This window comes from Geotrypetes seraphini, chromosome 18 (assembly GCF_902459505.1).
Source record: "Geotrypetes seraphini chromosome 18, aGeoSer1.1, whole genome shotgun sequence".
Taxonomy (NCBI): Eukaryota; Metazoa; Chordata; class Amphibia; order Gymnophiona; family Dermophiidae; genus Geotrypetes; species Geotrypetes seraphini.
This window is the reverse complement of record NC_047101.1, coordinates 22,912,851-22,926,730: the sequence shown is the minus strand read 5'-3', so window position 1 is coordinate 22,926,730 and position 13,880 is coordinate 22,912,851. Positions and strand designations below refer to the sequence as shown.

Sequence of the window (13,880 nt, the reverse complement as noted above, 5' to 3'; positions counted from 1 at the left end):
TCTCCTCAAAGTCTTCTGCATAGTTCTCTGCACCGGAGCCAAATACGGATTAGTCTCATTCCCATTCATCTGTGTAAGTTCTGCATTTTGGTTTGCACAGTGTTATCTCTACATGAAACAATTTCTGCATTTGGTGGCCATATAGTTGTGTATAGACATTTCACTAATCATACTAGTGTTCTACATCAACCCCTGAAGTAGTTGTGTCGGAGGATCTGGTTACTGTCAGGTTGGTATTGGACAGAGGACCTGTGGCCTCCACAGAACCTCTTCTTCCTTCCTTCCAACAAAGCAGTTCCAGGAGTACTCAACAGTGCTGCTCCAAAGAGTGAAAGAGGAGAGATCTCAGGATGCTCCGCATTTAAGCTTTTCATTTTATGGGAACAGGTATTTTGGCTTGAGATTGTATCATTGCACCCTAAGCCAAGATACCCTCGGTCTCTCCGCTTAAGTTGCATGCCAAGGGGACACATTTTTCCCCGTCCCCGTGGGAACTCATTTTCCCATCCCGTCCCGGCAATTTCTTTTCCTGTTCCTGCCCCATTCCTGCAAGTTCCGTCCTCCTCTGCAAAAGCCTCAAATAATTTCAAATGAAAAGTGTTCGAGGTTTGTGCGGTTAAGGCAGAGCTTTCAGGAATGGGGCAGGGACAGGGACAGGGACAAAATTCACAGGGATGGGATGGAGAAATTGAGTTCCTGCAGCGACCGGGACAAATCTGTCCCTGTGTCATTCTCTACACTGCACCACTCTAGAAATCAAAACGTAGTAAAAGTGAGACAAGAATAGGACAATCAAGCCATTGTGACATCGCTGATGAGGTTGGCTCTTATTGGTTGAATGAGACATTATGATGCCACAATACCAGCTCTGGTTATCAAGGCTGAAACTTTTCATACTATTTATTTATTCAGTTTTTTATTCTACTCTCCCATGTAGAGAATGACACGGAGACAAATTTTTCCCCCTACCCGCGGGAACTCATTTTCCCATCCCATCAAGATATTCTCCACTATATTCTCTTATCACTTGATTCCCTGATATGTAATTTTCATAATTGAATCCTCTACCACACCATGTAATGTACATGAATCACTGTTATGTAATTTATCTAGATAATCTATATTACGCAATTCTTTTGGTAATTCCTATAATTTGTATTCCGCCTTGAACAATATATAATGTATAATGTATTCAAAATTAATTTTCCTATGAACTGTTTTCCTACCTTCTTCTACTCTATGTTTATAACCTAACTAATTTATTTTTCTCAAGTACTTTAGCAAGAATGTGAGCCTTTGGGACAGTCAGGGAACTCTAAGTACTCTCTCTTCATCTTAATTAATCTTACTTATTGCATTTCTTCTGTTTCTACTGTAAACCGCTTAGAACCTCACGGTACAGCGGTATATAAGAAATAAAATTATTATTATTATTTTCTTGTCCTGCAAGCTCCGCCCTCATCTGCAAAAGCCTCAAATACTTAAAAATCATAAGTGTTCGAGGCTTGTGTGGTTAAGGCAGAGCTTACAGGAATGGGGCAGGGACAGGGACAAAATGCGTGGGGACGGGACGGGAAAAAATTTGTCCCTGTGTCATTCTCTAATGCCACTGTCAAGAGTACATAAAAAAAATAAAACAATCATAACGTTCATACCTTCACGTCTTCAACCTTCATACGGGTGCCTTCCTTGCCCACAAAGATGTCATCAATATCCACCAACACATAGCGATCCAAAGTAAGAGACAGCCTCTTGCCAGTTAGGAAGGAAATAGCATCCACAAATACCAACTTGTGAAGCCAGAAGTTCAGGTTGTTGCCGAACAGCACTCTCTGAATGCCGTCATGGAGGCCCAGATCCTGTACCACAGTCGTATGCAAGGCTGCATCCACATTCAGGTGCGGTATGGACTCGGCAGACTTGGTCTTGGCCTGCAGGACCGGCTCGTAGGTGGAATGGTTTGACTGAAAAACAGTCCAGTCCTCGCCAGGGAGCAGGCCCTTCTCCACCTCGCTGGGGCGTGTTATGTACAAGAGAGGTGATTTTGGATTGATAATGCAGTCTTTCAGTCCCAAGTTGGAGTGGAGAAAGAGGGGGAAACCCTTTAGCTGGGCACTCAGTAAACTGTTTTCGTTGGCCTACAAAGAGAAACATACAGTGGATATGAGGAATCTTTTGCTAAAGGAGAACCTGCAGAGCAAAACGAATAGAAAGGACAGTGAGAAAAAGAAGGCGGTGACAGGCAGTAGGCTAATGTCAGAGGCCTCAAAGCTTTCTGTGTTGGCAAGACTCATTAAAGCAGTCTTACTGGCACGAAAGCTCCCCTCCTGATGCTCAAAAGGGTTCTTGGGGGCTGTTACCGATCCTCGTAGCAGCCACCGAGAACCCTATGGAAATGTATTACCTTAGTATTTTAATGAGCTCTCCTTGTGATGCACAAAGGGAACACCCCCCTCCCCCTTTTTACAGGGGAAATTTTCCAGCAGATCTGAAGATGCCGATAGCTATTGTGCATGTGTTGTGCACACACGCACAACAGCTGCGCCCTCCCCCCCCTCAAGCCTGTAGGCGCCGTTCTCCCCTCTGCCCATCTGATAGCGACTCCGGGGCTTCCCCTGCCGGCTCTGGAGCAGGAACTGGAAGGGGAAGCCCCGATCAGTTGCACTGGTGGACCCAGCAGGGGAAGCCGTGAATCTTCTGAGCTAGCAGCCACTGTTTCCCCCCTCCCCCTCCCCTGCTGACTCTCAGCTGAGCGTGGCTCCAGAGCCGCCCTAAGCTGGGCTGAGGGAGAGAACGGCGGCTGCAGGCAGGAGGAGGAGGAGCTGCGCATAGCGATTTGCGCTTCAGAGCAGGCACAGATCCTCCCCTCTTTTACAGGGCAACTCCACACAAATAGCATGCATATGATTTGCACACTATTTGTGTCAGCATAGCCCGGTAAAAGTAAATTACTCCCAACCCTATATTTTTTACCAGGTTGACGGAGCTTTGTGCATCTAGCCCTGAGTGGATTAAATTATATTGCATATCAGTATACTAAGCAGTGGTTATTTAACTTTTACAGGCCTCTTCTATTCTATAAATGGAACCCAAATTTAGGCAAAAAAGTTGGACACTGTCTACAGAACAGCATTTAGCATCCAGATCCACCCCTAATGTGGGGCATGGGGATTTACAGCAATTGAACCCTGGTGTAAATTAGAGAATGACATGGTGACAAAATTCATCACTGTTCCTGTCCCCGCGGATAACCGCGGGAAACCATCTTCAAGTCATTCTTTAAGGAGAGAGGGAAGAATCAGAGTATGAATGGCCACAACCACTGACCCGCAAGCTTTGCTTTGAAGAATGCTGGTGTAGAAGGACTGAGATTGAGATAGACACTGAAGAATGACAGTCTCTGGTATCCAGAGCAGATATTGTGATGTCATAATGCCTCATTCCACCAGTGCTTAAGAGCCAATCACATCAGTGATGTCACAATGGCTTCATTATCCTTGGCTCACATAAGAATCAGAGTATGAATGGGCCCAGCTTTGCTCTGAAGAATGCTGGTGTAGAAGGACTGAGGCTGAAATAGACACTAAAAAATGACATGGGATTTTTTTCCCGCGGTTATCCGCGGGGACGGGAACGGTGATAAATTTTGTCACCGTGTCATTCTCTAGTGTAAATCCCCGTGCCTAAAATAGACGCAGATCCTCCAAATTCTAGAACAGTGCACACAAATCCTAGCAATACTCCTGACCCGCCTATGTCCCTGCCATGGCCAAAGCCCCTTCTCAGATCTGCTTGGGAAAATTTACATATATATCTTTATGGAACTGCGACCATAATGATGCACACATAAATTCCAATTATCACCAATTTGCGCTGATTGCTAGGGCCCAATTATCAGTGTTAAATGGCTCATTACACAATAAACTTGCACACGCAATCCGGGCGCATGCCCAATTATGAGCACTATACGTAGAATTAGGGGGATCATGTTTGTAGCATCACGCTTCCTCTCCCCTCTCCTCTCTATCTGCTTTAAGCCAGAGTACAACCATGTCCAGGAACAGCAAAACTCAAGTATATACCATAACATCATACTTATAAATCGCATAACCGTAAGTTCAAAGCGGTGAACAAAAGATTGAAAATGACATAACCTAAGGATGATTTAAATTAGTTCGCTAAATATTTTGAAAAAAGATGAGTTTTCAATTGAGTTCTAAAGTGCTTGTAAGAGCAAGCACTATGCAACAGTGACTGAAATTCCCTGTCATAGAAAGTGGCCTGAAATGCTAGTGTATGTTCCTAGGATTTCTTGCTCTTAAAACTTTGAGCAGACGGAAAATTAAACAATGCATGTGATTCTCTCCTATGTTTATGGAATGCTATGAGAAATTTATCAGTCATATAGTTTGGAGCAATACCATACGCAACTTTGTAACAAAGACAACCCAGCTTGAACAAAACACGCGCCCCCCCCCCACTGGAAGCCAATGCAACTCACGGTAGAAAGGAGTCACATGATCGGTGTCAGGTCAAAAGCGTGCCGGGACAAAGGTGCGCCCAGACAATTGAGCGCAGCGCGCGCTGCCGCGCCGCTCTAAATTACTGTTTTTAGTGCTCTGACAGGGGTGGGGGGAAGCCCCCCACTTTACTTAATAGACATCGCGCCACGTTGTGGGGGCATTGTGGGGGGTTGTAACCCCGCACATTTTACTGAAAACTTCACTTTTTCCCTGTTTTTAGGGAAAAAGTTCAGTTTACAGTAAAATGTGGAGGGTTACAACCCCCCAAACCCCCCATAACGCCGGCGCGATGTCTATTAAGTAAACTGGGGGGGTTCCCCAACAAAACCCCCCGTCGGAGCCCCTAAAAACTGTAATTTAGAGCAGTGCGGCGGTGCGTGCTACACTCAATTGTCAGCGCGCGCTTTTGTCTTTCGCGCCATTGTCTATGAACCTATTTCTTTAGACCATAAATTAATTTGACCCCCATATTTTGAATCAGTCTAAGCCTAGCCATCTCTTTCTTGGTACATATCAAACAGACAGTTACAATAGTCGAGAAGACTTAGAAGCAACGACTGAACTAGAAGTTTAAAGGCCGGAAACTCAAAATATGATTTTATGGTACGCAGCTTCCACAAGGTGGAATAACCCAGTGACACGGTCAGGTCTGAGGCCAAAGGCTGCTGCCTCGAACCGCCTGTGAAACTGACCAGTCCTCCTCAAAGAACGGTCAAGTTTCAAGTTTATTAAAAATCTGATTAATCGCCTTATCATGGTTTCTAGGTTATGTACATTAAAATATGGGTGATAAACACCAGATAAATGACTTAACTATCAGTCTTTATTCAAATGTATCTTGTGAAGCACTTCAGTATTAGATCATAAACATATCTCACATAGATTCAACTTCGTATTATCTTTGTCTTACTCAATAATATCAATTTTCTCCAATATCTCTTTCAAGGTATTTAAAGTAATTTTTGAACTTCAAATTTCAATCACTGAACTTAATGTTCAATAATTTTTATTGAGTTTTAAAAATAATATATACATAACAAAAATCTTACAAAGAATATCATCTCAATTCAGTTAATACATTGTAGATATATAAATTCAAAGAAATCAACAATCAATTATCACAATACAAACACGATAGAGAACTCTGGATGCTATCCCACAGACTAAAATTAAATCCTGACAAAACCAAATTCTTCCTAGCTACCCCCAACGACAAAATCAAAGACACCACAATCCAAGTGAAAGGTATGGCCTTCCCCCTCGAACAAACCTTAAAAGTATTGGGAGTCACCCTAGACAAACATCTATCCCTGGAAAAACATACCGATATTACTGTCAGGAAATGCATTTCAATACTTTGGAAACTATGCACCATAAAAAAATACTTCGACGACACCTCATTCCGCCTGTTGATACAATCCTCCATTCTCAGCATCCTAGACTACTGCAACATCATTTATCTGGCCTCCACGAAGAAAACCATCAGGAGACTGACACTGATCCAGAACACCGCCGTTCGCCTTATATTTGGCTTAAACAAATGGGAACACATCACCCCTTTTTACCACAAACTACATTGGCTACCCCTTGAATCTAGAATCCTATTCAAGCTCGCTTGCTTCTGCTACAAAACTGTTTTTGGTCTATCTCCGAGCTACCTCACCCCACATTTCACCCTGAACTGCAACAAAAAGAACTCCCGCAGAATCAATCTTTTCGCCTTCCCCTCCCTAAAACTATGTCACCTCAAAAGGTTCTTCGACAAAACCCTCGCCTTCCAGGCAGCCAAACAGAACCCTTGGCTAGCCCAAATTCTGCTCAAGGCCCACACCTACCTGGATTTCCGAAAAATACTCAAAACTCATTTATTCCACGCTCAAAATCCCTAATCCCCTCTCTTCCACTTCTCTCACCCCTCCCTCAAATGACCCAACTCTCCACCTCCAATGACCTGTACAATCCCCCCCTCTCATGCTCACCTTAACCACCTCATTGCTTGTAATTATGATCAATTGTAAGTTCTTGTTAAATTTTGTTTATCTGTTGTGAAAACTCCCCTCCTCATGCTCACCTCAATATCTACATTACTTGTAAATCTAGTTTATTGTAATTTCTTATTAAACCTTGTTTAATTGATGTGAACCGCCTAGAACTCCCTGGGTATGGCGGTATACAAGAATAAAGTTATTATTATTATTATTACCTCCCTCCTCCCTTCCCCCCTCCACCCATCCCATTTCCAAATATTACTAATAAATAGTACTTCACTTTATGACTACAAATGTAATGAGTTCACTACAAAACTTTAAAATTTTAAAATTTTCAACATTCTTCTAGTGGAGTCAAACCTCAGTGGCTACACCTGAACATAGTATTTCATTCAAGTTCATCCAAGTGTAGCTAGCCTCCTCATCGGTCTTCCTCCATAAGAACATAAGAATAGCCTTACTGGGTCAGACCAATGGTCCATCAAGCCCAGTAGCCCGTTCTCACGGTGGCCAATCCAGGTCACTAGTACCTGGCCAAAACCCAAGGAGTAGCAACATTCTATGCTACCAATCCAGGGCAAGCAGTGGCTTCCCCCATGTCTTTCTCAATGACAGACTATGGGCTTTTCCTCCAGGAACTTGTCCAAACCTTTCTTAAAACCAGCTACGCTATCCACTTGTACCACAACCTCTGGCAACGTGTTACAGAACTTAATTATTCTCTGAGTGAAAAAAAATGTCCTCCTATTGGTTTTAAAAGTATTTCCCTGTAACTTCATCGCGTGTCCCCTAGTCTTTGGAATTTTTGACGGAGTGAAAAATCGATCCACTTGTACACGTTCCACTCCATACGGGATTTTGTAGACTTCAATCCTATCTCCCCTCAGCCGTTGCTTTTCCAAGCTGAAGAGCCCTAACCGTTTTGGTCTTTCCTCATACCATAACCTATATATATATTATTTTTGTATTCATTCAATATTTTGAATAGTATCAAAACTATAACTTATCTTTTCGTTCAAAAACCTGAAATGGGGCTTAAAATATGGGAATATAAAAAATAAAAACATATAAAACAAATTACATGGCCAAAGACAGACTCACTATTACACTGAAGGGACGGGATAGAACTACAATAAATTCAAGAAACTTAAACATACCCCCTCTTTTACTAAGGTGCGCTAGCTGATTTAGCGTGTGCTAAATGCTTACGCATCCATAAAATATAATGGATGCGTTTGTATTTAGCACGCGCTAAATTGGCTAGTGCGCCTTAGTAAAAGGACCCCATAAAGAGATAAAACACACGAGGGATTGAAGAAGGGGATAGAAACATAGAAACATGACGGCAGATAAAGGCCAAATGGCCCATCTGCAGTAACCATTATCTCGTCCTCTCCCTATTGGCTAAGGTTCTAAACATTTGCATCTCCTCTTCCTATAGGCTAAGGCTCTGTGCACCTGCATTGTGAGGACATAGAGCTGCCCATCTGCAGTAACCATTATCTCATCCTCTCCCTATTGGCTAAGGTTCTAAACATTTGCATCTCTTCTTCCTATAGGCTAAGGCTCTGTGCACCTGCATTGTGAGGTCATAGAGCTGCCCATCCACAGTAACTATTATCTCTTTCTCTTTCCGAGAGATCCCACGTGCCTATCCCAGGCCCTCTTGAATTCAGACACAGGGCTCCTTTTACAAAGGCGTGCTAGCGTTTTTAATGCACGCACCAGAGTAGCCGAAAATCTACTGCCTGCTCAAAAGGAAGCAGTAGCGGCTAGCGCGCGTGGCAATTTAGCGCGTGCTATTCCACGCGTTGAGGCCCTACCGCGCCTTTGTAAAAGGAGCCCCCAGTCTCTGTTTCCACCACCTCTTCCGGGAGACTGTTCCACGCATCTACCACCCTTTCCGTAGAAAAGTATTTCCTCAGATTACTCCGGAGCCTGTCACCTCTTAACTTCATCCAATGCCCTCTCATTGCAGAGTTTCCTTTCAAATTAAAGAGACTCAACTCATGCACATTTACATTACGTAGGTATTTAAACATCTCTCATGAACACTATCGTAGTGACAATTAAAACCAAAAATTTCAAACAATGTCACTCACCAGCAATGGGCTACCACTCTAAGATTAAGATGTAAAGCAGGTGGAGAAAAAGCCTCAAAACCTTTTATCACGCAGTCCTTTAGCGCTGCCGTGAATTTCGTGAGCTTACTGTGTCAGGCTGATGAACGCCGCTGAAAAGAAGAAATTTATTCAAGACCGGCAGTTTTCTCCCAGTAGCGTTCTCTGGCGCCAGCGCTAAGGGCTACTTTTACAAAGGTGCGTTAGGGCCTTAACGTGCAGAATAGCACGCACTAAATTGCCCGCTAGACCTTAACGCCAGCATCTACCACCCTTTCCGTAAAAAAGTATTTCCTTAGATTACTTCTGAGCCTATCACCTCTTAACTTCATCCTAAGCCCTCCAGAGCTTCCATTCAAATGAAGGAGACTCAACTTATGCGCATTTACATTACGTAGGTATTTAAACATCTCTATCATATCTCCCCGCTCCCGCCTTTCCTCCAAAGTATACAGATTGAGATCTTTAAGTCTGTCCCCATACGCCTTATGATGAAGACCACAAACCATTTTAGTAGCCTTCCTCTGGACCGACTCCATCCTTTTTATATCTTTTTGAAGGTGCGGCCTCCAGAATTGTACACAATATTCTAAATGAGGTCTCACCAGAGTCTTATACAGAAGCATCAATACCTCCTTTTTCCTACCTCTCCCTATGCAACCTATGGTTGTTTTTATTCACGGCTCTAGCTAATTAATTTGGAAAAGAAGGGGAGACATCATAGTTCAAAAGCGTCAGGAAACATTTTAATGCCCCTTTAAATTTATCTAAGTTTTTTTCTTCCCTAATGTGAGAGAGTAAAGAATACCAAATGAGAGGGGCTGTTCCTGAGAATATCGTCTTGTGGCGAGTGTTAATAATCTTTAGCGAGGGAACGAATAATAAGCTGGCTAGTAGATCTGAGAGCTCTGGGAGGAACATGGGGGACGAGAAATTTGTCAATAAAGGCAGGAACACTAACTGATTAGTGTGCGCTAATCGAATTAGCGTGCGCTATACGCTAACGCGTTCATAGACTAACATGCACGCCTTAGTGTTTAGTGCGCGCTAATTGGTTAGCGCACCTTAGTAAAAGAGGGCCTTAGTTGTCTGAATTTTTAAGGTTAACAAAGCAATTGTATAAGTTATTATCTCGCGTTCCTCATCCTACCTAAACTTCAGAAAATTATTAAAAACTAACCTATTTAACCGATTTGTAGCCTAAGACCCCTTACCCGACCCTCTTTTTTTCTTACCTTGCTTCCTGCTCACCGTACATTTGACCCCCTTATATTGTACCTGTTCCATGCTTACATATATTAATTGTAACTGTATCTGCTGATTGTACCCATTCGCTGATTGTCCAGCCCTTCTTTATTGTAAATCGCCTTGAACTACTACGGCTTTGGCGGTATATAAGAAATAAAATTATTATTATTATTATTCTGTGGGGGATGGGAAGCCAATGGGCTTTTTTCAGCAGCGGAGTGACATGATCAAATTTCTTGGATTTTGTGATATTTTTGATAGCAGTATTTTGAATTAGTTGACGTCGTCTAATCTCTTTCTGCAATATTCCTTTGTATAGAGAGTTGCAGTAATCAAATTTAAGATATCACCAGTGAGTGGATCAATATGTTCAGAGATGATAGCTCTAGGAGGCTAGCTAAAGATTTGATCATTCGTACTTTGTAGAAGCAATTTCAGTAATCACTGTTTCTAAATCAACACATGTTCTTAAAGCTCTATCTTTATTAAGACAAGTTTAGGGGGGGGGGAAATGGTTTAGTGAGTCTATCATTAAAGATATTAACCAAATCCGCAAGTTGTCTGAACTACGGTAGTCAATTGTGGTGGGAAAGGGATGGGGTTAGACTGAAAGAATATTTTAATCAAGTTTCAAATTTATTAAAATGTGATGAATCGCTTGACATAAAATTCTAAGTGATGTACAATTATAATGAGGGGAAAACAAGTTATCGTCTAAAACATGAAAAGGGACAAAGACTGTAATCTACAAACTGGTACATTAGGGAAAAGGGTGAATTACAATTTGTATAGGAAAGAAACAAAAAAGGTTAGAACGAGAGGAGAGGGAAGGGAAGCTAAGAAAAAAAAGAAAGGTTTAATGGTCATTGCTGAAAATAAGGCGATAAAAAAACTTCAGTGATAAGTCGAAGTAAAAACTCAAACTCATCTCAACAAACCGTCTAGAGCAGTGGTTCCCAACCCTGTCCTGGAGGACCGCCAGGCCAATCGGGTTTTCAGGCTAGCCCTAATGAATATGCATGAGAGAGATTTGCATATAATGGAAGTGAGAGGCATGCACATCTGCTCCATGCATATTCATTAGGGTTATCCTGAAAACCCGATTGGCACAGGGTTGGGAGCCACTGCTCTAGAGCACGAAGTATGATTCTTAATGTTTTACATTGAAGCTTTGGAAACATTCATTGCATTCCAACATCTAGTAATTGGTGTCACCTTCCATTCAGGGGGAAGGGAGGGGAGGGAATAGGGGGGATGATTGTAATTTATTTGAATGATATATTTGTTTAATTCATTCAATACAATGTTATAATTGGTAATAAAAGGAATGGGGGAAGGGAAAGGGGGTGTAAAGAGGAATAAAATAGGTCATATAGAAATATATTTTGGAGGAATGATAGAAATTTTTATGGATATATTATAATTGTGAATCAAATTGTAATGAATATCTCCTTGTTTTATTTTATTGTATATATATTTGATTCCTTCAATAAAACGTTACAAAATAAAACTCAAACGCATCTTTCAAAAGAAAGCTTTTCCTTTAAATTGATCAAGACTTTTTTCCTCCCTTAAGAAAGCGGGCAACGAATTCCAAGTGAGCGGGCGCTATTACGGCGCATGTTGATAATTTTCAATGAGGGGACCGTCAACGTGTTTTGAGAAGTGGATTTAAGTGAACATGAATGACCTTGGTAAAAAAGTTAATAGAAAATCTTTTCCATTTGCTGTGGTTTTTGCTTGCTTTATTAGCAGAGTAAACCATTAACCATTGTCATCACAGTTCACAGATTCTCTATTAAAGCACCTAGTACTACTAAGGTGTTTGGTTAGGGTTACCATATGGCTCCAGAAAAACGAGGGCGGATTGAGACATCCAGGGTTTACTTTCACTGCTTTCAATGGAAGTATAACCCAGATGTCTCTTTCCGTCCTCCTTATTTTCATTGCTTTCAATGGCAGTAAAACCCGGATACCTCAATCCGGCCTCTTTTTTTCTGGAGCCATATGGTAAACTATGGGTAATCCCTGGTCAAGCCCTTAGGCTCAGATTCTATAAATCAGTGATTCCCAACCCTGTCCTGGAGGAACACCAGGCCAATCGGGTTTTCAGGCTAGCCCTAATGAATATGCATGAGAGAGATTTGCATATGATGGAAGTGATAGGCATGCAAATTTGCTTCATGCATATTCATTAGGGCTAGCCTGAAAACCCAATTGGCCTGGTGTTCCTCCAGGACAGGGTTGGGAACCACTGCTATAAATGATGCTTAAAGTTAGGCGCCTAGATAGGCATGCCTAGTCAATTCAGGTGCCTACTTAATTTTCTTAATCAGTGCCAATAACTGAAAGCACCATTAAAAAACAATTAAAAAAATTAATCAGCATCAGCCCATGTGGGTCTAAATTAGACACATTTTCCCCATCCTCGCGGGAACTCATTTTCCTGTTCTGTCCCCGTGAGTTCTTTTCCTGTCCCTACCCCATTCCTGCAAGCTCCATCTTCAACTGCACAAGCCTCAAACACTTGAAAATCCTAAGTAGCAACATTCTAGAGCTCAGATTGTGATGTCATAATGCCTCATTCCACCAATGCCTAAGCTCCGTTCTCATCTGCACAAGCCTCAAACCCTTGAAAATCATGTGTTTGAGGCTTGTGCGGTGAAGGCAGAGCTTACAGGAATGGGGCAGGGACAGTGACAAAACTTACGGGGACGGGAAAATTGAGTTCCTGCAGGGACAAGGAAAAATTTGTCCCCGTGTCATTCTCTAGTCTAACTCAAGAAAGCTGCTACCAGCCTTGCTCACAATCTTATAAGAAATGCAAATTATAAATCCTTCACGAAGGAGCTGTTACACCGCTGGGATGAACACTAACAATTTATTGTGCTTACAGATTTTACTTTTTTTCTGCCAATTGACAGCTTCTTGGGGAGATTTGGGGATATCTCGATTTTTTTTTTGTTTGGTAGCTACTGCTTTTTTTTTTTTTTGGTCCAACTAGCATTTTATTGCATGCTGGAACACAGAAGCCCTTTGGGCAGCTCTGAAAATGCTCCGTATTAATCTTGAAACCAGCGTCTGCTATATTGTGTTTTGTTTTGTTTTGGTTTTTTTGCTAGTATAAATGGCAGCTGTGAGGATGGAGGTTTCAGGGCATCTACGCTTTCCCCCGCTTTCGCTGTGTCTATACCACACTGCACATCTGTGTAATTCAACAGAAGCTTAGAAAATCGACAGGCTGAAAGCAAAGCCCCCTCCTGACCTGTCTGCCTATTCCATTTCCAAACACAAACACTTCTTCACCCTGGGCTAATTACTCCACTCCAGAGTTCTGGCTTAATTAACCTGGCTTCACTCCCTGTTCTCTTCAAACTGGAAACTGCAGTAGGAGGGGGGCAGGTAAATTAGTTTTCTAACACTTAACACTGCAGTTGACTCCAAAAACACTAATGTCTCAGCAAACCAGTTCTGACTGGTTATTCTTGAGATTGCTAATCCAGGGCCAACCAGTCGGGCTTTCAAGATTTCCACAATGAATATGCATGAGATCTATTTGCACACAATTGTAATTCAATGTACACAGGTAAATCAATATTATGTATATTCAGTGTGGAAATCCTGAAAACCCAACTGGGTTGTGGGACCAAAGGACCATAGTTGCCCACGCTTGGGCTAATCCGTGACTAACACTACCTGTCTGAGTTTAGGGTTAGTTACTCCAGATTTATCAAGAAGTACCTCTCCAGGGCTACCTCGGTTGCCAAAAGGCTGGAGCAGGAGAATCTGTGGCGCGTGAGTGAAGAAAACCTGGATGCCAAGTCACCAAAGGTGCCTAAAAGTTTCGATATGGCGCCTACTGTTGCCTGAGCCTAAAAGGAGGTATAAAAACCAAAAAAGAGACTGCAGAGAGGAATGTACAAGGTGCAGAAATTTTTATTAAAAGTCAATAAAATACTGCAATTCAAAAATTGGCTCTCACATACACGGAGAACCCCAAC

General features: G+C 42.2%; 1 protein-coding gene across 4 annotated transcripts in view; it reads right to left on the bottom strand.

Annotated features, from left to right (window-relative positions):
* NDST1 (N-deacetylase and N-sulfotransferase 1) overlaps positions 1-13,880 on the bottom strand; it is a 329,606-nt gene that overhangs the window by 52,874 nt on the left and 262,852 nt on the right. For all 4 annotated transcript variants that reach the window (XM_033927725.1, XM_033927724.1, XM_033927727.1 and 1 more), the window contains one exon: positions 1,656-2,138. In XM_033927725.1, coding sequence (XP_033783616.1) covers positions 1,656-2,138 — 483 coding nt within the window. The remainder of the gene's footprint in view (positions 1-1,655; positions 2,139-13,880) is intronic.